The following is a 22,014-nucleotide window of genomic DNA, read 5'->3' as shown; positions in this document are numbered from 1 at the left end:
TAACCTGAGATGTTGATACAGCGTCGTAAAATAACCCAATAAAATAAATAAATTCAGTGACAAAAGGAAAACCCTCAGCACTATACAGTACTTAATTGTAATACGTATCCTGTGCAAAGGCGTATGTACAAACGAAGTTTAATTACGAAAACTGTTTCTTTTTCATCATCATTTGTTCTGTTTCATTATTTATGAGTGCTTATTCAATTGCCGGTACCAGTATTACAAATTATGCGTTCTTCACATTACTTCGTATCTTGTGCTTTGTCCCTACATCCCCTTCTTTCATTAGAAACCACAACATATTCACCTCCATTACCACGCATCACTCGTTTCAAGCATAATTTACTACATTTTAGAGCAATCTTTATTTCTCCAAAAAATATATTCCTATAAAATTCTTACGTTTTCAACTTCATCCTAAGAAACAAAATATATAATATGAACAATTTTCAATTGCAAAATCATCAACGTCATAGTGTTATGACGCTATAGAGTACCGATACTTTTGGGATTGCCAGTGGGCAATACCCATAAACAAGTGTCAAGTTATTTTATTTTATTTTTGTTTTTCCTTTCTCTGTTCTTGTTATTCTCAACTATAATGTATTTATTTATGTACAATAAAGTTTACTAAATTATATAACAAAAAATCATTAGAATGTCCTGTGCGCTAGTTTTCCCATTTATTTAATTATTTTTTTCTGTTGGTCTATTTGTTCGTTTATTCATTTTGGATTTCATTGTGTAATATATTTTTCGATTTATTTTCTGTGATCACGGATTCCTTGATCACAGCAGAAGTTGTTCCCCTGCTGTCGTTATTCTACACTCTGTTGGAACGGAAAAAAATCGCTAAATTTGGTTAATGACGTAGTATTTCGTAGAGGTAAGTCTTTACCCACGAATACTCTCAATTTCTGCTTTCGGTACACTGAACATTGTAAATGCTGTAAATTGTTCAGGTCACTTGTCAATCTGTATTTACTTTGCCATTACTATTTTACGATTGTACGTACTAGTGTTAATAAAATTTGTTTGTTTTTAGTTATGCTACTTATTGTTGCTCTAATACTTTTTACAGTATGCATAATGTATCTACACAATAAATAATATATACTGATATTATATATTGGTAGGAACAGTAACAATAAAAACATTAGAGATTTATAAATAAAGAAATTTAAGAACGAATATCAGGCAAGGGTAAACGTGATCAAGGATGCGAATGGTGGATTTGCTTTCAGACTCATTCAATCCTGAACAGATGGAAAAACTATTCTGGGCAACTACAAATGTACATAGACCAAATAGAAATAGACTGTCATTCAGTCCTGAACAGATGGAAAAACTATTCTGGGCAACTGGTAAATGTATATAGGCTAATAGAAATGAACGGGACGAAATTGAAATACAAACTGCTGAATCATTTATACCCTAACCCATACTTTCTGAAGTCGAAATTCCGATTGAAAAGTTGAAAAAGTACAAGTCTCCAGGTATCGATAAAATTCCAGCAGAATTAGTACAAGAGAGCGGAAGTGCATTATCTAGAGAAATTGATAAGCTTGTACTTGCTATTTGCAAAAAGGAAATTGTACCAGAACAACGGAAAGAGTACGTAATTATAGCTGTCTTTAAGAGGGGGGGGGGGGAAGACTAACTGTAGTAAATTTTCTTGACACCCTACAAAATTTTGTCGAAAATTCTTTTGAGAAGATTAATGCCATATGTAGATGAAATTATTGGGGATCATCAGTGTGGTTTTAGGTCTAACAGATTGACTATTGATCAGATTTTTTGTATTCAACAGATATTGGAGAAAAAATGGGAGTATAATGGTACAGTACATCAGTTATTCATAGATTTCAAAAAAGCATATGATTCGGTTAAGAGTGAAGTTTTATGTAACATTCTTATTGAATTTGGTATTCCGAAGGAAGTAATTCGATTAATTAAAATACGTCTCAGTGAAATGAACAGCAGAATCCGTATAAGCCAGTTTCTGTCTGATGCTTTTCCAATTCACTACAGGCTAAAACAAGGAGATGCACTATCACGTCTGCTTTTTAACTGTGCTCTACGGTATGCCAAACTATTACGGGAAACACGGGAATTTTATTGAAGCAAGTAAAGAGTTAAGCTCGGAAGTAAGTCCCGAAAAGATAAAGTATAAGATTATGTCTCGTGACCAGAATGTAGTACGAAATGGAAATATAAAAACTGGAAATTTATCGTTTGAAAAGGTGGAAAAATTGAAATATCTTGGATATAAATAAATGAAAAAAAAATACATATATATTTTTTTAATTTAGTAGTTTATTTTACGACGATTTATCAACATCTTAGGATATTTAGCGTCTGAATGACATGAACGTGATAATGCCGGTGAAATGAGTCCAGGGTTCAGCACCGAATGTTACCCAGAACTTGCACATATTGGATTAAGGGAAAACCCCAGTAAAACCTCAACCAGGTAACTTTCCCCAAGCGGGAATCGAATCCGCGCCACCTGGTTTCGCGGCAAGACGCGCTAACCGTTACTCCACAGGTGTGGACTCTATATATAAAGGAAAATCAATTTTTTTCTGTCAAAATAAAACTTAATATCTGCAATTGGGACTCACGTTACATTGCAAACATAATTTTAAGATGATATATTTAAACAGTGTTTAAATATACTTAACCTCAATCCATATACACTACCAGGAAGTTTATTATTTGCTTGTCAATATGGCATGATTTTGTTTACAACTCATCGAAACTTAACATAATTTAATTAATCTGAAACACATGTGTGTATATATATATATATATATATATATATATAGTAAATAGTAGTACGAAGTACAAAAGAGACGCAGTTTAGTACAGAGCGTAACTAGGATATTGCCTCCAAATATTATCATCACTGTTAGCAACATCAACCAGGACTTCTTAAAATATATCTTAGCATACTTTCATGCAAAAAATTTTGAAATGAAAATTTTCTTTTCCAGTGTAGAGTTACATGAATTGACCCCAATGAAAATTTTGAAGAAATGCATCCACCAATCCAGATACCGTGTGATAAGTGTCCCAAGAATTTTGGAATCTTATTAAAATTCGAAATATTGGAAAAATTTGAAAGCTAATTCCTGTCTCCTATGTTTATTACCTGTTTTTTATAATAGAAGGCTACATTTTTTTTATTCAAGCATATTTTGTGTTTTCACTCGTACAACAGTAAACTGTTGAGATTTTTCTGTCAAACTGTTATGTTCTTCTAAGGTGGAGATTCTGTCATTCCTGGGAATTTCTTGTTCCACAACTCCAAAATCTCTATCGTAAGACAGAAAACTATGACGCTTGCCAGAAAAAAGTGAAGTACTTTATTGAACCATTTACTAGAAGGCATAACCAGAGGAAAACGAGTTACTGTCTTACTCTTATTTTGATCTCTAAATCCAACGAAAAATATATGGAGCACCTTTGATAAACCCAGGAATTTAATTCTTGTTATAAAGGTTTAGAAAACTATAGAATTCATTGGGACTTTGTTTCCTTCTCTCTAATGATATAAGAAAAAAAAAAGTTCCATTTCTGTCCTCAGATTATATGTATGCAGAACTCAATACACACAACCCCTGATCACATGTAACAGATTGATCAGGCTTATGGGCTTTCAAGCAACAACTTATATCATTTTCACTATGCTGCCATTAGGGTTGCCAACTTTTTTTTTTTTTTTTAAGAAAATACGGAAGATTAAGAAATCTACAAAATTTCATATAGAAAGTTGACAGATTATTCCGTTCAGTTACTAGAAAACAATTTTTTTTCTACACTTCGCCAATGAAGCTTAAATGAAGTCTATTTTGAGACAGATTTTCTCTTGCGTAATAGTTGAAGTCGATTGAAGTTTGCTACTCTGATTTGATTAGATGTATTGTGCTCCTGTTTCGAACATCTGTCCAATTATTGTTTTTGAGATAAAATACCCTCTTTCTATGAACATTACTACTTGGAATGCTTAGAACAAAATTAGCCAATTTTTCCAAATTTATAATACTGATATTGTTTGATTTTAAACAGGTGGCACTAAAACCCATTTCTGACAAGCATTACCTTCTAAAAAAGACTGCACATTTTAATGCAGTATTTGAACAACAAAATTCATCATATAAACAATCATCATTCACGGCAAAATCAAATGTTTAGAATAATGATTTTTACTCGTACATTATGCGGTAATAAGGAAGAAAAATGCTCGAAGAGAAGAAAAATATGGGAGCCAGGAGACTTAAAATATGGGAGATCCTGGAAATAAGGGAGGGTTGGCAAACCTGGCTGCCATCTAGCGACTGCAACAGAAATCACGTTATAACTCTAATGGAATGCATGGAGTAATAGCTTGCAGCAGCACTTCCTTCTAAAGGTCGTTTCAAAAAAATTCATTTTCAACAATGGAGGCGTTGGTGTTGTTCACTTTTTATGTTGCCATTTCATAACGTAGCAATTGTCAATCTGATATATATGTGACCAGTACGGTTTGGATAAAGTAGCTGTATCAGGATAAACATTAACTAGGGCTGTACTGCCCATTCACTGATGTTTTAGCTAGAGAGTGAGGAGCGCTCTTCCCAGCAGTTAATATTTGTAAACAAAATGCATGGACCAAGGATGCCTATCCTGATACACTACTTTATCCGAATCATATTGATCAGGGACACAAATGATGGAAATAGAACACCTGCTGATCAGTGATATGCGAAATTGGAAAATTCGGCATACAATCAATGATTATACCAATAACATCATCTTTTTCAGGAGAAAGAGATTGTCTTCATAGTTTTCTTGTAAAAAAATTTACCTGAATTTTTTATGAACCATACGTTCCATGACAGCTACATGTCTCACATTTTCATTCAAAACACTGACTCTTTATTTTCTCTACCAGCTCTCCACAACTTTCAGAGAAGAAGTATTAATTTGGCCAATAGAGCCTATATGCGCTTTTACCCATGCTTAAAAGCAAAATGGTAACCAGAGAAATCAAACTGAACATATACAAGACTGTAATTAGACCAGTGGCAACATAGGGCTCAGAATCATGGACATTAAAAAAGGAAACATACACAAATAGCAATTTTCGAAAGAAAGATACTGAGAAGAATTTTCGGAGGTGTACAGATGGGCAATACATGGAGAATCAGATACAACAAGGAGCTGTACGATGCGTTTAAATAAGCAGATATTGAATCCTTCATTAGAATATCTAGATTGAGATGGTTGGGACATGTTGGAGGTATGGAGAACCTTAGGAAGGTTAAGATGGTTACCACATAAAAAAATAGAGGTAACAATGTTGAGAGGAGGACCACGATCACGTTGGATGGATTGTGTGGAATGTGGTTTGGCGAGGTTTGGAATCCGGAATTGGATGAAGCAGGCTGAGGATCGTGAAGAATGGAAGGAGATCATTAATGAAGTCAAGGCTCTCTTGGGCTGTAGCACTAATTAAAAAGAAGAAGCTCTCCACAACTGGAATATAAGTGTGCCTAATGAATAGTTTTGACTCTCTTGAAAAAATTTTCGATAGAAATGGCAAGATACTTTGTAATCACCATATTTATAGAAACATTCTGTGCTTAGTTTTTGAATCAAATTTGCTACATTAGTATTTTTTTAATTGATACTGTTCGAATAAATGATCTTAACATTGTAGGATGCAGTACGCTCCATTACCTTGATACATATCACATACGAAATAACATGTCTTCAATCCACGGATTTGTCTCTTCCACCTTTAGGTGAGGTTCTGCTTAACAGCAACACATGTTTGCAATGACATTTTGTGATCAACATGGCCCTTATTGAATTCATTACGCTGACATCTGATGGAAACAATATAGAATCAATCAGTGTTCTACGTGATTATTAAATGAAATAAAAGAAAAAGAAATATTTCAACAATAATTTAGGGAAACGGGACGCACATTAAAAAGATGGGACATTTGGCAACCCGAGCATACATTTCTCGGGACAGGGAACAAGAGACTGAAAAAGGGACAATCCCTTAAAAATGGGATGTCTGGTCACCCTAGCTTAACAGCGAACTGTATAAACGGCTAACTCGTTTTTCTCCAGTGCAGGTGTAAAAGTGCATCTTCACATGCCTTCTTTTGCTCTCCATTAAAGTTGATTGGTAAATGAAATTCTTGCATCTCTGTTGTAGCCTGTTAATGGCTCGTTAATTTAAGATGTCACATGTTTAGCTTTACTCATAGTTCATAGTGAAAACATTGTTGTGCTAATATACTTTAATTCTCTGCTACTGGCTGATTGAATGAAATAAAAGATATATACCTACTAATAGTGACCTTGAATAGTGCATAATTATACTGTCACGCTCTTGCTCATATAAACACACGTATGCACTCTAAGAAAAAGTGCCTAAAGAATTTATACAGGAGTGGGATCTTATTCTGTGCATCAGAAATGGAATTCATAACGATGGTACTAACGTTATTTTGTACTCTTGTACAGAATTGAATTAGTTCAGAAGAAATTCGGAACTTTGACTAAATATATAGTACATATGAGGCATTTACTTGCAAAATCAGATACATCACTAAAAATGAATTTTCAGTATGAAGGAAAAACGTTTGCCTGGAACCAAGGATTTGCAACAAATACTATTCATCATACAAATCCATGTGATGTATCTGGCTTTGGAGCATAACAGTGCTATAGCAGCTGTAGAATCATATGAAGATATGGAATTTTGGGAACCTTTCCAGATGCCAATTCCCTGGATGAGATTTTCTTTATTTGAATGTCTGAAAGCAAGACAAGGGTGAAGTACGAAGCCCCTAGAATGAAGATAACATTCCACTCACGGCAAGAATCGAACTTTTGCTCACTAGATGACAGCATATTGCAGTTCACTTAATTAGTGCAAAATTAATGTGCTAAGAAATGAAAACGATCATTGTCTGGTGATCGAGTTAATTAACTAATATGAAGACGATTATTATGGATTTTTTGTAGTTTCCTGTAGGCCCAAATGGATATTTTTTAACTTCAGATACACTTTTATTTAATGAGGAATTATATTTGATTTATAATCTTGTGATGAATTGTATAATAAGATTTTGTTATATATATTTACCGGTACTGTAAACATATCACTTGTTGAACACAATAATGTATTTCATACATTGCATTAATACTGTTGTTGTATTTATATATGAAATATAACATTAACTCATTTTCGAAAAAAAAATAGATATACCGTATCTGATTTTGCAACTACACGCCTCATATATATATATATATATATATATATATATATATAATATTGTAACCATTGTGAATAAATTTGTTTCATTGTCTTACAGATGTGTCAATCACTTAAATGTCTGTTTCAGTCGTGATGGATGTGATCAAGAAAGAACCCGAGGTTGACCCGTTGGCTATACAGTCCAGTGATAATACTGATACAGATGAGAAGAAGCCCTTATCAGAGGTACATTAATAGTCACTGGTTATAATTTCTATGCTCCACTGACTCATAATGTACAGAGTGACATAATGTTATATATCCCCTAGTTTATAGTTAGCAGACTTACAGCATAACTACCATAGGGTAACAAACTGAGGTGAGCCATTGTGAATGTCAGTCACCTCTTGCTAAAACAGGACACCTTTTTGCAGCAGGCCTACATTCCATACAAGGATAATTTAATTGTAATTGTTTATGTTTAATGTTCCTAATGTGTTATCCTCTCTCATTTCTTGCCCAACAGTGCATAATACTATGAAATTCTGGTCATCAAGTCACTCAATTGAGTATGCTCCTTGTATAATGGCACTTGACTTAATATGTGTCAACATATATGTCGAACTTGGAGTCAGGCCACAAAGGGAAAACACTAGAAGAGAGGGATTTGATCCAGTGCTGTGGACTGAACTTCGACGTAGCTCAGTGGTTAGAGCACTTGGTACGTAAAACCAAGGACCCGGGTTCGATCCCCAGCACCGAAACGAATTTTTCTCTAATAACCATTAATAACCATTCTCTTATTTTGCTGGCCAGGTTCGTGATTTGCAGTCATTATAAAACCATGTAAATACGAATGTAACAAATACATTATTAGCAAGTGAAACTGTGACCATAATATTGTATGTTACATTGCATCACACATATTAGCAATATGCTTATAATCTTGGAGAGCAGTTAATGATACACATTACCACGTTAGTGTCGTGGTGAGGTGGTTAGCGGAATGTTAGTCCATTACGTTTTCGTCCATTCATAATTTGGACCTAATTTTACGTTTGTCCAATTATATGTTTGTCCTGCATCAAATTTTGTCCACAAATCTTTCGTCCATGTCATTTTACTATTATGTGAAATTTCGTCCTATATTATATTTTGTCCTTACCTGATTTAGTCCAATACTTGAAATTTTCGTAGTTGTGTTTATTACAAAAGAAGAATCACTGAAATAAAACATGAGATTAATTTTCAGTTATTTCAGAGAACAAAGATCATGCATTCATTGCAGCTGTTTCTTAGAAAGTGTAATTTCCTTCTTCGGAATTCTGTGTGTTGCTGTGTAATGTCATTACAGGTTGACTGATTCTCACATCGCCAATATATCCTGGTTCGATTCTTATTATAAGAGTGGTGTTGATAACGGTAGCCATCTTTTATGAGCAGTGGTTTGTTTCTTTTTGAAGTAATTGCTTTGGGATCCATACCTGATAATTTTAAGTAAAACTAATGTATGCATTTCCCTAGCAACACCTGTCCATTTTTGAGTTCTTCATTATTTGGTATTATATTGTTGGCATCTGTTTAAAACGTGCTTCTGGTATCTGAATATCCAAAATCAATCACGATTGGACATTATGTATATTGGACTAAATTTTTGTGGACTAAAAATTTCTGGACGAAATTTACTCTTGGACGAAAATGCTATGGACTTATTCCACTGGACTTAAAGTTGTATTGGACGAAAATATTTGGACAAACCTTCCTGAAAGCTGGTGAGGCATAGTGTAACATGTAAAATTTATTTGCTATCCATTCCACATTTTGAAATGAATATTTTAACGTAACAAATCCTAGTCATAGTTAAAATACATTAGTATTTCAGTTATGGTCATCATTGCGAGAATGACCTATCCCAGAGTTCATTTATGAGCAAGAAGTCTTCACAGCAGTGATAAAACAGGTGATATGTTATAAAGTAATTAGTTAGAAATCATATCTCAGTATTATTGTCTGGCTTATTGGAATATTACAGCCAAATGATTCCACAGATGGTCTGGTATAAGGATTAATCAGGTATTCATGTCAAAACTTTCAAGGACCAAAAAAAAAAGTAGTATACATATACTATTTTAATTAAGATATGTCTTCTTTTGTTTTTGACTGTTAATGATATTAAATCGACATATGTCGATTTAATCACACAGTAGTTAAAACCCGGTCTTTTTAGAGCTGCATCTACACAGTTCAATTTTCCATGTGCATACACATGCAATCTGGGAAGAATATTGAAAGAATCAAGTTTAAAACGCACGTTCAATTAAGGTACAGGAAGATTTTGTGTCTACACAGTGCACCGTTTTGAACGTCATCTCTACTTTGTACTATATATATTAATTACCGTAATACTAAACATCAATCTTGCATACATTGCTTGAATGCGTGAAGTTGAAAGAAAAGTTGAACCATGTAGATGCATCTTGAAAGTCTAGGAATTTACATGTTCGCCAGGGATTGTTGTTAATTATCCTGTACTACTATCGTATGTTAATATGTTTTGTCTCAAGTGAACTCATGTACCTCTGTGACAAATTTCTAAGATATGTCTATAATATTGGTACTACCTAATACTGAAGAATGTTATCCTAAAAATATCATAGGCCTATACAGAATGTAAGGGGTATAAGTGCCATTATTTTAACTGATGTTTATTCATGCCATAAGGAAGAAATATGTCCTCACAATTTTTTTTCTAATTGCATTATTTAACTAATTATTAAAGTTTAACAATACTAGACGTTTGGCAATTCAATTAACTCGATTTTTGTGGCATTGTCCGCATAACGAATGCCATGAGAATCTAACCACTGTTCAATTGAATATTTTCTGGTGTTAGTAGTAGGTGGTCTGTTGTCTTGTACATTGTGGTAGGACGCATTGTGAAGCACAATAACTGCGTTGGGACGGAGGTTCAGAATGAGCATTGTTTTCAACCACCTAAAAGAATGAAGACACAAAACATAATTTAAAATAATGATAATATAATAAAATAATAATAAAATTAATTTAATATTCTAATTGTATTTCGTAATATTCTCTCGTAAGCCACTCAAATATATGATAATTTATAAAATCTCCTAGTTTCAGAAATTAATTATTGCTTATTTTACTTTTAAAATGAAATTATATAGAAATATTACCTCGTAAAGTTTTCTCTACCTGGTGGTAGTCCCCTGTTTTTAATCCCGATTTAAATATTAAGAGGGCATTAGGAATAAAACCATTTGCACCTCCTGAAATAAAAAAAAAATGTCAATTATATCTGATAAATGATAATGTTCGTATAATAACGAAATATTATAGTTTTCAATATGTTAATTTATTAATTACTCCACCTGAATGGACGATGAGTAGGCGTTGCCCTTTGTTCATTGGAGCTTTAAGACCTTTTGTACTGCTGTCAGTCCACTCAAGAGTTGTAGTGTGAGAACTGTGCAAAAAAAATTCCTCTATATATATATATATATATATATATATATATATATATATATAAAATTGGTCTTCCATCCTCTCGGAACTTGTGTATAACTCTCAGGTAGACAATTCTCAAAGCTCTAATTTCTCTTTGTTGAATAATTACTTGACGGTTGTCGGAAGCTTTCTTTCATCTATTAAAATACAAAAGGTAACATTGAAATATGTAGTAATAACAACACAAGTTTACAAATACAGGTACAATTAGCCTTATGGAAACAAAGAAATAGTGTATTATGTTGTGTCCCTGAATCCCAGCTTCAACAGGATCCGTCTTAACGACGTCTTCCCTCCTCGAAAACTTCTGTTTTCGTAAACTATAGGAAGAAGCGATTTCAGAGTCGGCCTCTGCTTATGCGTAACAGAAATTATAGATGAGTCTCCTTATAACTTCCTCATAAAAATTGTCTACAGCTGCAACAGTCAGGAGTGGAGAAAGAAGCTGCTGCTCCTACATCAGTATTTTCCCCTTCTTTCCTGATTCTTGCCAAGGTTCGCTTTGAAATACCAGTAGCACACTCTTGCACACACACTTTCCAATGGAATTGGTATTTCATTTACAGCCCTTATGAAAATAGAATAGATAGGGCCTTGGAGAGATTATTAGCGAGGAAGAAGAGTACTAAAAAGTGAGTGCAAGAAAGTTAGGGGTGGCAAAAGCGGTAGACTAGGAACAGAGAAGAAAGTGTTAAGCGTAAGAAGATAGTGTAAAAGTATAATAAGATAGACTAACAAACAATGAATAAAAGAGAATTAAAATGAAAAAAACATCTGAACAAATGTGAAGTGAAGAGATAGAAATTGGAAGTGTAATTAAGTGAATTAGATATTTCATGTTTTTCAATGTTGTGGGGTGGGAGTAGTATCAAGGGTACTATAACTGTAGGAGTATTATAGAAATAAATATATGGAAAGAGGTAATAAAACAGAAATTTAGGAGTGAGCCGAAGAGAAAGAGATCAATACGTAAATAAACAGAGGATAGAAAAAAAAAAAGTGATGTAAGTGTTGTAAAATAGAGAAAAGGGAAAAGTCAACAATTAATGTAGGAGAAAATAGCTGGAAATAATGATTAACAGCAGGCAGATTTGAGAGTAGAGAAGAAAATAAATAATGCAAATTATTAAGGAAGGAATATGCAATATTTAATAGGTAAGCGACAAATGGAAGGGAGACAGTCTAGGTATGAGAGAGAATAGAAGAGGACAGAGAGGGAAGGACATATAGCAAATCAGTGAAAACAGAATATTAGAAAGTAATCAAGAAATACTTGGCAAATGAATATATTAATAGAAAAGGGTTGTATGTATTAAAGAAATGGTGGATCGAATAGTAGAAATGTGAAGGTCCACCATAACTGTAAATTGTAAAGTTGACTGACAAATAAATATATCATATCATATCATATCATATCATATCATATCATATCATATCATATCATATCATATCATATCATATCATATCATATCATATCATATCATATCATATCATATATCATATCATATCATATCATATCATATCATATCATATCATATCATATACAGCCTCTTCTGACATGAATTTCCATACATTGTATGTTAGTTCACGTCCTTGACTGTGAACTACTCTAAGGCCATGGTTATGGGAAGGAAAATGAAGAAGGTCATGATGCAATATAAATTACTCACAATCTGATATTGAACTACAAGAACTAGGTCATCAATGTCAGTAACACTGCTTTTTTTATCTTTTCCTTCTTTCAGTTGATATGTGTTTCATATCATTTGGGGTAGCCTATGTAGATTCTGAAAACCTATGTAGGCTTACAACACAGTACTGTGATCTTTTGCGCCTTTAATTATCAGTTCTACTGCAGACAAATTATTCCGGCTATGTTTTTCACTTTCAGAAGTCTGTCTTATCTATCTGTTAATGTCTTGTTCTTATATCACTGTCATTTTCGTAATAATCAGGGAAAGGAAGTTCATGCCCTAAAACGTGAAGAATATGTATGCATTTATGCCGTAAAAATAGATAAATATGCTACAAAATATGCATTATCAGTCTGAGATTATTTTTAACAGAATAATAAGGTATAGGTAACTTAGGTTTAGCCTATGGATTTTGAAGTGCTTGCTTCATTGCTGAATGCTCCATTTATGCTGTTACAGTTCACAGCTAATCAGTGACATATGTTTTCTGTTGTCATTCTTCGCCTATTGTCTCTGCATAGCTTTGTAGCGCGAAAAACTTCGTTCTACGTCACAAGAAGTAAGAGGGACTTGCACAAAAGCTGTGAGCTGTTCTATAGAAAATTTTGTTGGTTTTCTGGGTGTTTTTCCTTCGAGAATATCTTCAATTTGTTTAAGTTGATAATAGCTACGGTTTCAGGAAATAATATTTGCTGTTTTCTCGTTCACTTTATCGCATACATTTCCTAGAACTGATGTTAAACTGGATATTCTTGTATCGAAATCTGCTAAAGACTGCAGTAAAGGAATAACAATTGCTAACTTGAGAGGCTCCCTATGAGGGCGTGATCGTTACATTCAAAATTCATAAATATAAATGAGTCATGTTTACGAGGTTACACACTTTTAAATATGAGGGAAAGACAAGTAAACATACATAATATGCAGTTTTCCTGCATAAATGTTAAAATATGATATTTTTATAAATAAAGGCAAAATATGCACAATAAAAGTAATATCATTGTATTCATAAATTTATGATTCATATAGATAATCTTTCAGAATATTCACACAACGATAGAGAACAAATATGCAAATGCATGAACTTCCTTTCCCTAGTAATAATGTATATTGCGTGTGACTTACGTCGCAATTAATCCGTATTATGTGGACAGAGTGCAGCATTAGCACTTAGAATCATATTTTTTTCAAACTGCTACATGTATCATATGCATTATGCCTTTGTCTTCTGCAGGAAGGGAATTTCTTGTATCTCCAAGTTTCTGGAATAAAGACAGAATGCGTGGACCACAGCTGTGATCTCACATCAGAAACTAAAGTTGAGGAAACTGCATTGCCAACTGATTTTGTTTCGATAAAATGTAAAGTTGAGGTAAGTGGAGCCCATAGGGTGCACTGACTGTTCTTCTTCCAATATTATTCTTGCATTGTTTTCATTGCAGGCAGTTACACAGGGATTTTAGTTTATGACTGCGATTAATATTTTCTGTGTAAAATCATTTTTATCTCAATATCCTATATTTCAAGTATGGCAAAAGCTTTATGTTTATATTTGAATATTATTTTCTAAGGGACACGTTGTTAGTACAAGTGCGAAAATGTGGTACGTAGGAACCGAGTTTAATTTTAGTTTTATAATTTTATTCTCTAACCTAAGTGCATGTTATGATTTCCCATTAATGAAACATTGTTCTGTGTATAAAAATGAATACGTCATAAATCACCTTTCGGCTCACTCTTTTTTTATATTTGTAACACATCCGTAGTGTATCCTAGTCACGAGTTATAACCTGCATAAGGTTGATTATCATACTTTGTTCGCAAATTTTTAGAAAATCTTAAGATAATAGATAGTTTTCGGACTCTCGACGCTCGCTAAACGTCTAACGCTCTGTTGACGTCATTGACGAAAGAGCAAATCAGAGCCATCCACCTCACGTTATTTCAAAAGCGGAACCTGCTATCTCTATCTGGATAACATGATGTAAATAAAGTCTATCGTAGGTCTAATTCGGTGTTAAAATAAGGCATCTCATTTGAGATTTACCCTGTGGATGATATTCATCTACTTAGAAAATATTTTTCGTTGATTTTCTAACAGATAAAAAGGCTGATTCATGAGTATTTCGCCAAGTGAAAATTCTCCTTTGTTTAACTCGCCGTAACTTGGAAACCAGTAAAGATTTTGAGTAGTGGCCTCTTTTAAAAGTAATTTGTATGTATGTATGTATGTATGTATGTATGTATGTATGTATGTATGTATGTATGTATTGATTCACACTGCAAATGGGTAAATATCTGATGGCAGTGATAACTAATTACACTCAATAATGACAATTAATAATAATACTAATAATAAATAGTAATAATAACAATAATAATTATAATAGTAATTATAACAATAATAACTAGGAGCATCCTAAATTAAATGAAGCATGATCACTTAAAATAATATTTAAAGTAAATCTAAATTTGTATCTTAACCCTAAGTTCGAACTAAAAGCCACGAGTATGATATGTTCATACATGCGTAAGTACCTTTCAGCACTACACTCATTTCATTGTCAACTCAATCACTGCAATGGAACTACGACACATTTCACTGATACTATCCTGATTTCACTAACAATTCAAAAACATTTCACCTTTGAAATACTTTGCACTACCGCTATAAAATATGAAACTTCACTGACACAAACACACCTCACTTACATAACACACTTCACACTTCACTGACATACCACACCTTTTCACTGATACAACACTTCAAATAACAAAACATCAATTACACTATTGACGTCAACATAGCTTTAGACGTTTATCAGGTGTCGAGGGTGCGAGAGTCATAGGCGGAAATGTAATACCTCACATTGAGCACCTCGTATGAACTAGTGTTCAGATCTCAGAAAGTATGTGTTGTAGGGTCCATGTTCATTAGTCATTATTTTCTTGTTTTGATGCATACTAGCACCTCCTAAAATATTGAATACTTTTTTTTTAACACCCAGTATGTGAATTTGCAACGTTTTCAGTTTTCGTCTCCAGCTTAGAAAGTGAGTGCCCTAATATTTCCTCTAAAATGCTCATTCCTTTTTATAGTTCCCTCTTTGCAGGAAGAATCGTGTGACGTGAACACAATGGAAGAAGATGTGATGCCAAAACCATTCAAATGCCATGACTGTGGAAACTGTTTCTGGGAGTTGGAAGATCTCAATATTCATGTACGCGTGCATACGTACGAGGAGATATTGAAATGCGATGTTTGTGAAAAGTGTTTCTCGAATTCTTCGCAACTAAATAAACACGCTCTCAAACATACACGTGAGAAAACATTTAAATGCAACATCTGTGGTAAGAGTTTCTCGCAGTATTCCAATCTAAAAACGCATGAACGTATACATACAGGCGAGAAACCATTCAAGTGTGATGATTGTGAAATGCGTTTTTCGAGGTCAGATCATTTAAAAAAGCATGCCCGCGTGCATACAGGGGACAAACCATTTAAATGCGAAATCTGCGAAAAGTGTTTTTCTCAGTATTATCGTCTAAAACTGCATGCACGCGTACATACTGGTGAGAAACCCTTCAAGTGTGAGGAATGTGAAATGTGTTTTTCGAGGTCGGATTATTTGAAACAACATGCACGCGTGCACACAGGGGACAAACCATTTAAATGTGACATTTGTAAAAAGAGTTTTTCACAATATTCTAATCTGAACATGCATGCACGCGTACATACAGGTGTGAAACCATTCAAGTGCGATTACTGTGAAATGTGTTTTACGAGATCGGATCTTTTAAAAAAACATGTACGCGTCCACACGGAGGACAAACCATTTACATGCGATGTTTGTGAAAAGAGTTTTTCACAGTATTCTAATCTAATGAAGCATGCACGCGTGCATACGGGCGAAAAACCATTCAAGTGTGATGAATGCGAAACGTGCTTTTCGAGATCAGATCATTTAAAACAGCATGCACGTCTACACAGTAAAACCACAGTCTAGTATGTACAGTCACGAAGCTTGAGTTGTGAGGGTGCTAGAAACAACAGACTGTGCCGGTACTATTTCGCATTGTCTGTAATGAGGCGATATTAGCGATCCTAGTAGTTAGCAACGATGTAGGGATGCATAATTACTATATATTGAGCTTCAGGACTGTATATACTAGACTGTGGTAAAAAACCATTTAAATATGACATCTGTCAAATGAGTTTGTCATATTATTCTAATCTAACCATACACGCGCGTGTACATACGGATGAGAAATCTTGGAATCTTTTCAAGCGCGATGAATATGACAAGTTCTTATCTTGTTCGTATAAATTAAAAAAAAAAAAGCGTGAACTGAAGCGAGAAGCTATGCAAATGTGTTGTGTGTCAAAAGTTTTTAAGGGGACTAGGTAGTGATTAAGGATCAAAATCCGATTTTTTATTTTGTGTTCTAATAAAAGTACAAAACTTGCTCTTTAAAACAGTATACACTATGTATTGTGCAGGTATCCTTGCATATAAGCCCTTTAAATGGCTTCTTTGAATTTGGCGGCGCATGTAATTCATACATTATTTTTTAAATGCAGTTTTGCGTAAGTTAGTATTTTTCAAATTTACGTGCATTTTCCTCTGAAACTGCTTAATCAACTTAAACAAATTTTGTTACAGTGTTTTCTGCAGCCTGAGTTCTACAAACTAAACCTACGGGTTTATGAATATAACACACATAACATCAGAAAAAATATATATGCATTGAAAACATGGTAAGAATTGTTAATGAAAGTTTAATAGGCCATTTTTTGTATTCCACTAAGGGCGAAATATTTAACAATTTCGCTTCTGAATGTACAATACATACTATTTGATAACTTAAAAAAATACAAGGTATATGAGTGAAGATGGTAGTAAGTGATGTGCACCTGAAGTATGATGTACATTTAGCAAAGTGGGGAAAACAGGTTTACAGTTAGGGCCTTTCTCTTGCAATTGGTTAAGAAACTATGTAGTTGTTTTTATACAACAAAATTCAGAATTATTTATTGTACAACTATAGAAATTCTTTTTCTACTCTGAACACTAAAAGCCTAGAAATATTGAAATAAACTTTTGTACTGAAATTATTTAATCGCACAGGCCCATGTATAAATTACATGCACCGCCAGTTCAGTGTCTAATCTAACCATACACGCGCATGTACATACAGAGAAGAAATTCTAGAATCTTTTCAAGTGTGATCTTGTTCGTATAAATTAAAAAAAAAAAAAAAAACCGTGAACTGAAGCGAGAAGCAATGCAAAATGTGTTGTGTGTCAAAAAGTTTTTAAGGGGACTGGTTAGTGATTAAGGATAAAAATCCGATTTTTTATTTTGTGTTCTAATAAAAGTACAAAACATACTCTTTAAAACAGCATACAGTATGTATTGTCGAGGTATCTTTGCATATAAACCCTTTAAATGGCATCACTCACCAGTTCCCTTAAAGTCCAGGCAAGAAATACTTAAAGACCGATATTTGAAAATTACTGTTTCTAGAGGTCTTCACAACTGAAACATAAAACCACTATTCTTTAAAATTGGACATTTGTGATTATCATTTCTGGCAATATCCGACCAAAAATATTATGAAAATATAGGCAAAAAATAAATGTGATATATGTGAGAAGTGTTTTTTTTTTTTTCTTTGACAGCATTTAATGTCAATGCCAGGGTGCATATTGTCGAGAAGCAGTTCAAGTGCGATGTCTCAAATACAAGCGCAAAAATGTTTGGAAATTCTTCTTCTTTATTTAAATTTTAACAAATATGAATGGCAGCTCACAGGCGAGAAGCTATTTAGAGGGATATTTTCCAATGGGTGTTTCTATTCTTCAAATTGAAAATTATATTTTAAACACAAAATCTTTAAATGCGATATTTATCATAAATTTGTTTCTCATTGACATAGTGATGCAGCGGCCTGGTTGACACAGTTGGTATAGCACTGGCCTTCTATGCCCGAGCCAGGTCGATGGCATTTAAGTGTGCTCAAATGCGACAGGCTCATGTGAGCAGATTTACTGGCATGTAACAACTCCTGCGGGAAAAAATTCCGGCACATTGGTGAAGCTGATATAACCTCAGAAGTTGCGGAGTTATTTAAGATCTATTTGGACACAGTTTTAGCACATTGGAATAATTCTTGTCGAAATGTGGGAATTAGAGTAGAAGATGGATATATTTATTCATTACTCTTCACGGATGATCACACAATCATAGCACAAGATCGAGATGATATTAAATTTATGATGAGAACACTAATTTATTGTTATAACTTGGCAGACCTTGTGGTAAATTTTACAAAGACAGAATATCTAGTAAATGGTGGGGATGGCAGGAATTTGAAATTCTCTAATGGCATAATGAGGTCAGTGCATCAATTTAAATATTTTGGGATCAGTTCTCCACCAATCTGGTACATGCTTTAAAGATGTGGAAAATCGTGTCATCCAAACAAGAAATGCTATAAAACAACTTAATGATGTGCTTTGGAATAGGGATGTTAGAATGGAGACAAAGAAAATGATACTTGATGTAATTATAGAGAGTATCTTGACTTATGGAGGGGAGAGCTGGACTCTGACAGAAACACAAAAAGACTGTGTTAGGTCTGTGGAAATGGATGGACTAAGAAGGAGTCTATGCATATCCCGTCTCCAGAGGGTCAGAAATGACACTATATTGGAAAAGTGGAACATACAAGATGTGATCGACCGTTTGGAATGTCAAAGGCTTTGGTAGTTTGGACATGTTCAGAGGATACCCGAGGAACGATGGCCTAAAAAAATTTTGAATTGGTCACCCCCAGGGAGAAGAAAGGGACGACCTCGGCTTACATGGAGAGGAGGAGTTGCTGAGGCCATGGAGGCTAGAGGGTTGGAAAATGGATGTTGGGATGACCGACAACAATGGAAAAGGGGAATAAAAGGCAACCGCTGAAAGTGGAAATGCCTATAAAAGTAAGTAAGTTGCGAGCGTCGTTAAATAAAACATGACTTTTTTAACTTTAGTGACGCAGGCACATTGGCCAGAAGTCATTCAAGTGTGGTGTTTCACCAGTGTTTATTTTCGTGATATCTAAGAATGAATGACATGCTGCACACTTGCTAGAAACTTCTCACATGTGATGTTTGTGGTAAATGATCTCGAATTCGAAAGATTTAGCTACACATTCATGCAAGCATATTGATGAAAACGTGTCGAAGTGCGATGTTCGTGATCTCTTGTTCCTGGTGTGAGAATGCATATCTATACAGAATTATGTCATTTCATATGGAGGAACAATGGTGTGGAATTTTAAACAACTACAAACTTAAACTGACCACAAGAGTTAATCAAGTCTGTAACTCGTCAACAACAACCAACTGATACCTTCCACAAAAGTCATTTGCCTTTAGTGCCAAGTCTATAATCCGCCTACTTAGACTATATTCCGTATTAGATTTACTTTGACATATAAATACAGTGCGTTAGGAATCAGAAGGTCCTAACCCACGTGTATATTACGTATTCTAAAAAAAATGGATTTGATATTTTGCTTAGTAACTAACTTTTTCTTTAGCATAACTATTTGCCACATTGCTTTCAAATGTCACGCAGTAAATTGTTATAAGTTGTTCTTAGAGTGTTACGATTAAATTTGGTTATTTTAATATTTTTTTCTTTTAGTATTGATGCTTAAGTCACTTTGTCATTTTATATATCCTACTCTTCTAATGTGTGGAAAGGAGGTTTTCATATTGTAATTTTTGTGTATAAAATATTTATCAAAAACATAGCTTCTTGTATATACTATATTAAGATGCCCACTGATTACTTTTCATGGACCGCAGTATTCTCACCGTGCAAAAGTAGCATAATCATTAGTTCTCATAAAATATGTTATTGGCAAGATAATTGAAGGGCTCAGAGCCAAAGGCGACCAACCCACAATTTTGTATTGTCATTATTAAGCCTTTTCCCCAAACTATACATTGTTGTTATAGATTCATTATATTTTTTTTGTGTTTATTCAGTGTAGACCATTTAAAATAAATTGTGAAACCAATCATTTTTTTTAGGATCCTCTTATACAACTGAAATAATTTATAAGCACATCTCTAAGTCCTATTACATACAATTATTCTATGAATATTTAGTTATAAACAGCATCAAAATCTTTGACAAGCATTTGTGTCCTATGTGTAATTCCTTAATTGAAGGGCTCAGAGCCAAAGGCGACTAACCCACAATTACAAAATGAGTAAATAAGAGTTGATAAAGGGGTCTGGAATGCCCTATCTCTATAATGCTAAAATAATGCTTATAAAATGCAAGTTTTCTCAGAATCTATGTGGAGTTCGTAGCTGAAATTTTTACAGGTCATTTATGATAGTATTGGCTCTAATTTAACACAGGGATTTTTTTATATCTTGTGTCGTTGGGTAAATAATTTTTTTTAATTGTGTAATTAATTTTTACTCCCATTTTTTGTGATTTTTTACATGTAATTTCAATGATTATCATTTAAAACAACGGCCATGTCTAATTGACCACAAAGGTCTTGTAAACATACTGTCAAAATTTGAATCAAATCACTCTTGTAGATTATGAGAAAACATGCATTTTATATGAAAAAATAAAACTTTTAAGAATGGAACAGTAAAGTTTTGCTTACATTTCAGTACATTCCAGTTCCATAAGATGGACTATCTTCATTGTCAGCAAACTCCTCCTCCAGTTTCCTCTTTGTGCTCCTTCCCTCTTGTCTGGCCAGTATTTCCATGCTCTTTACTGCTCTTTCAGCAGCCCTGAGTCGTTCCTTGTCTAAAGCTATCATCAATCGCACCATGTTCAAACCTATCTCCATGCCCATATTGTTAAACACCTCACATCTTGCAATGTTAACATCATTAAACGTGGCAATAGCATCATAAGCACCAAAATGAAGAGTTTCCAAGCCCACGAACACTGTCTTAGGGATTCTGGACCATATAACACTATTAACACACTCATTTGGGTTCTGCGTTTGTCCATGGAGACATTTTTTCAACAATTCAGGTGCTGCTAAGTCCCTGAAAACAGGTTTTATGACTTCCATTATTGGTAAAGGCAGACAATGGTGATGGATGTACTTTTCTCCTGTTTCCAATCCCATGTTATATTTACACCAACTCTCTGTTCCTTTGGGACACAGGTGATGTTGGGGATTTTCATCTGTGGATGCAATATGAAAAAACAAAGCCCATACAGCCTTCTTCATTTCATCGACACTGTGTCTATTTTGTCTGATTGCCATTCCACAGTAGTTCTGTATCCTGTCTATCACTTCATCTGTTAACCTCCCCCTTCCATCTAACCCTTTACCATCCCTAAGTTTCTGTTTCTTGTAACTTGCTTTAAGCCGCTGGTGTCTTGTCCCCATCCTCTTCTGTACATGTCCAACACACTCCAGTTTCTGAACATTTACATCATCTCCATAAGGTTTCAATCCTTGAATGTGCTTGAAACTTTTGAG

General features: G+C 34.0%; 1 protein-coding gene and 1 long non-coding RNA gene across 2 annotated transcripts; one reads left to right on the top strand and one right to left on the bottom strand.

Annotated features, from left to right (window-relative positions):
* The first annotated feature begins 761 nt into the window (after positions 1-761).
* LOC138691474 (zinc finger protein OZF-like) lies at positions 762-21,303 on the top strand. Its single transcript, XM_069813436.1, has 4 exons — positions 762-889; positions 7,413-7,510; positions 13,721-13,858; positions 15,600-21,303. The coding sequence occupies exons 2-4, from the start codon at positions 7,418-7,420 to the stop codon at positions 16,491-16,493; spliced, it is 1,125 nt and encodes a 374-aa protein (XP_069669537.1). The 5' UTR covers positions 762-889; positions 7,413-7,417; the 3' UTR covers positions 16,494-21,303.
* On the bottom strand, positions 9,954-10,752 carry LOC138691480 (uncharacterized). Its single transcript, XR_011329880.1, has 3 exons — positions 10,657-10,752; positions 10,462-10,554; positions 9,954-10,258 (listed from the first exon to the last, which is right to left on the bottom strand). It is a non-coding gene; the product is annotated as an uncharacterized lncRNA (long non-coding RNA).
* Positions 21,304-22,014: the final 711 nt, after the last annotated feature.

This window comes from Periplaneta americana, chromosome 16 (assembly GCF_040183065.1).
Source record: "Periplaneta americana isolate PAMFEO1 chromosome 16, P.americana_PAMFEO1_priV1, whole genome shotgun sequence".
Lineage (NCBI taxonomy): Eukaryota > Metazoa > Arthropoda > Insecta > Blattodea > Blattidae > Periplaneta > Periplaneta americana.
The sequence above is the reverse complement of the archived record's forward strand: the minus strand, read 5'-3'. Positions and strand labels throughout refer to the sequence as shown.

Excerpts from the sequence above, each read along its gene's own strand:
- LOC138691474 (XM_069813436.1), top strand. The coding sequence starts at position 7,418 with ATGGATGTGATCAAGAAAGAACCCGAGGTTGACCCGTTGGCTATACAG. Across the intron at positions 7,511-13,720 it reads AGAAGAAGCCCTTATCAGAG|GAAGGGAATTTCTTGTATCT; the intron begins GTACATTAATAG and ends TGTCTTCTGCAG. Across the intron at positions 13,859-15,599 it reads CGATAAAATGTAAAGTTGAG|GAAGAATCGTGTGACGTGAA; the intron begins GTAAGTGGAGCC and ends CCCTCTTTGCAG.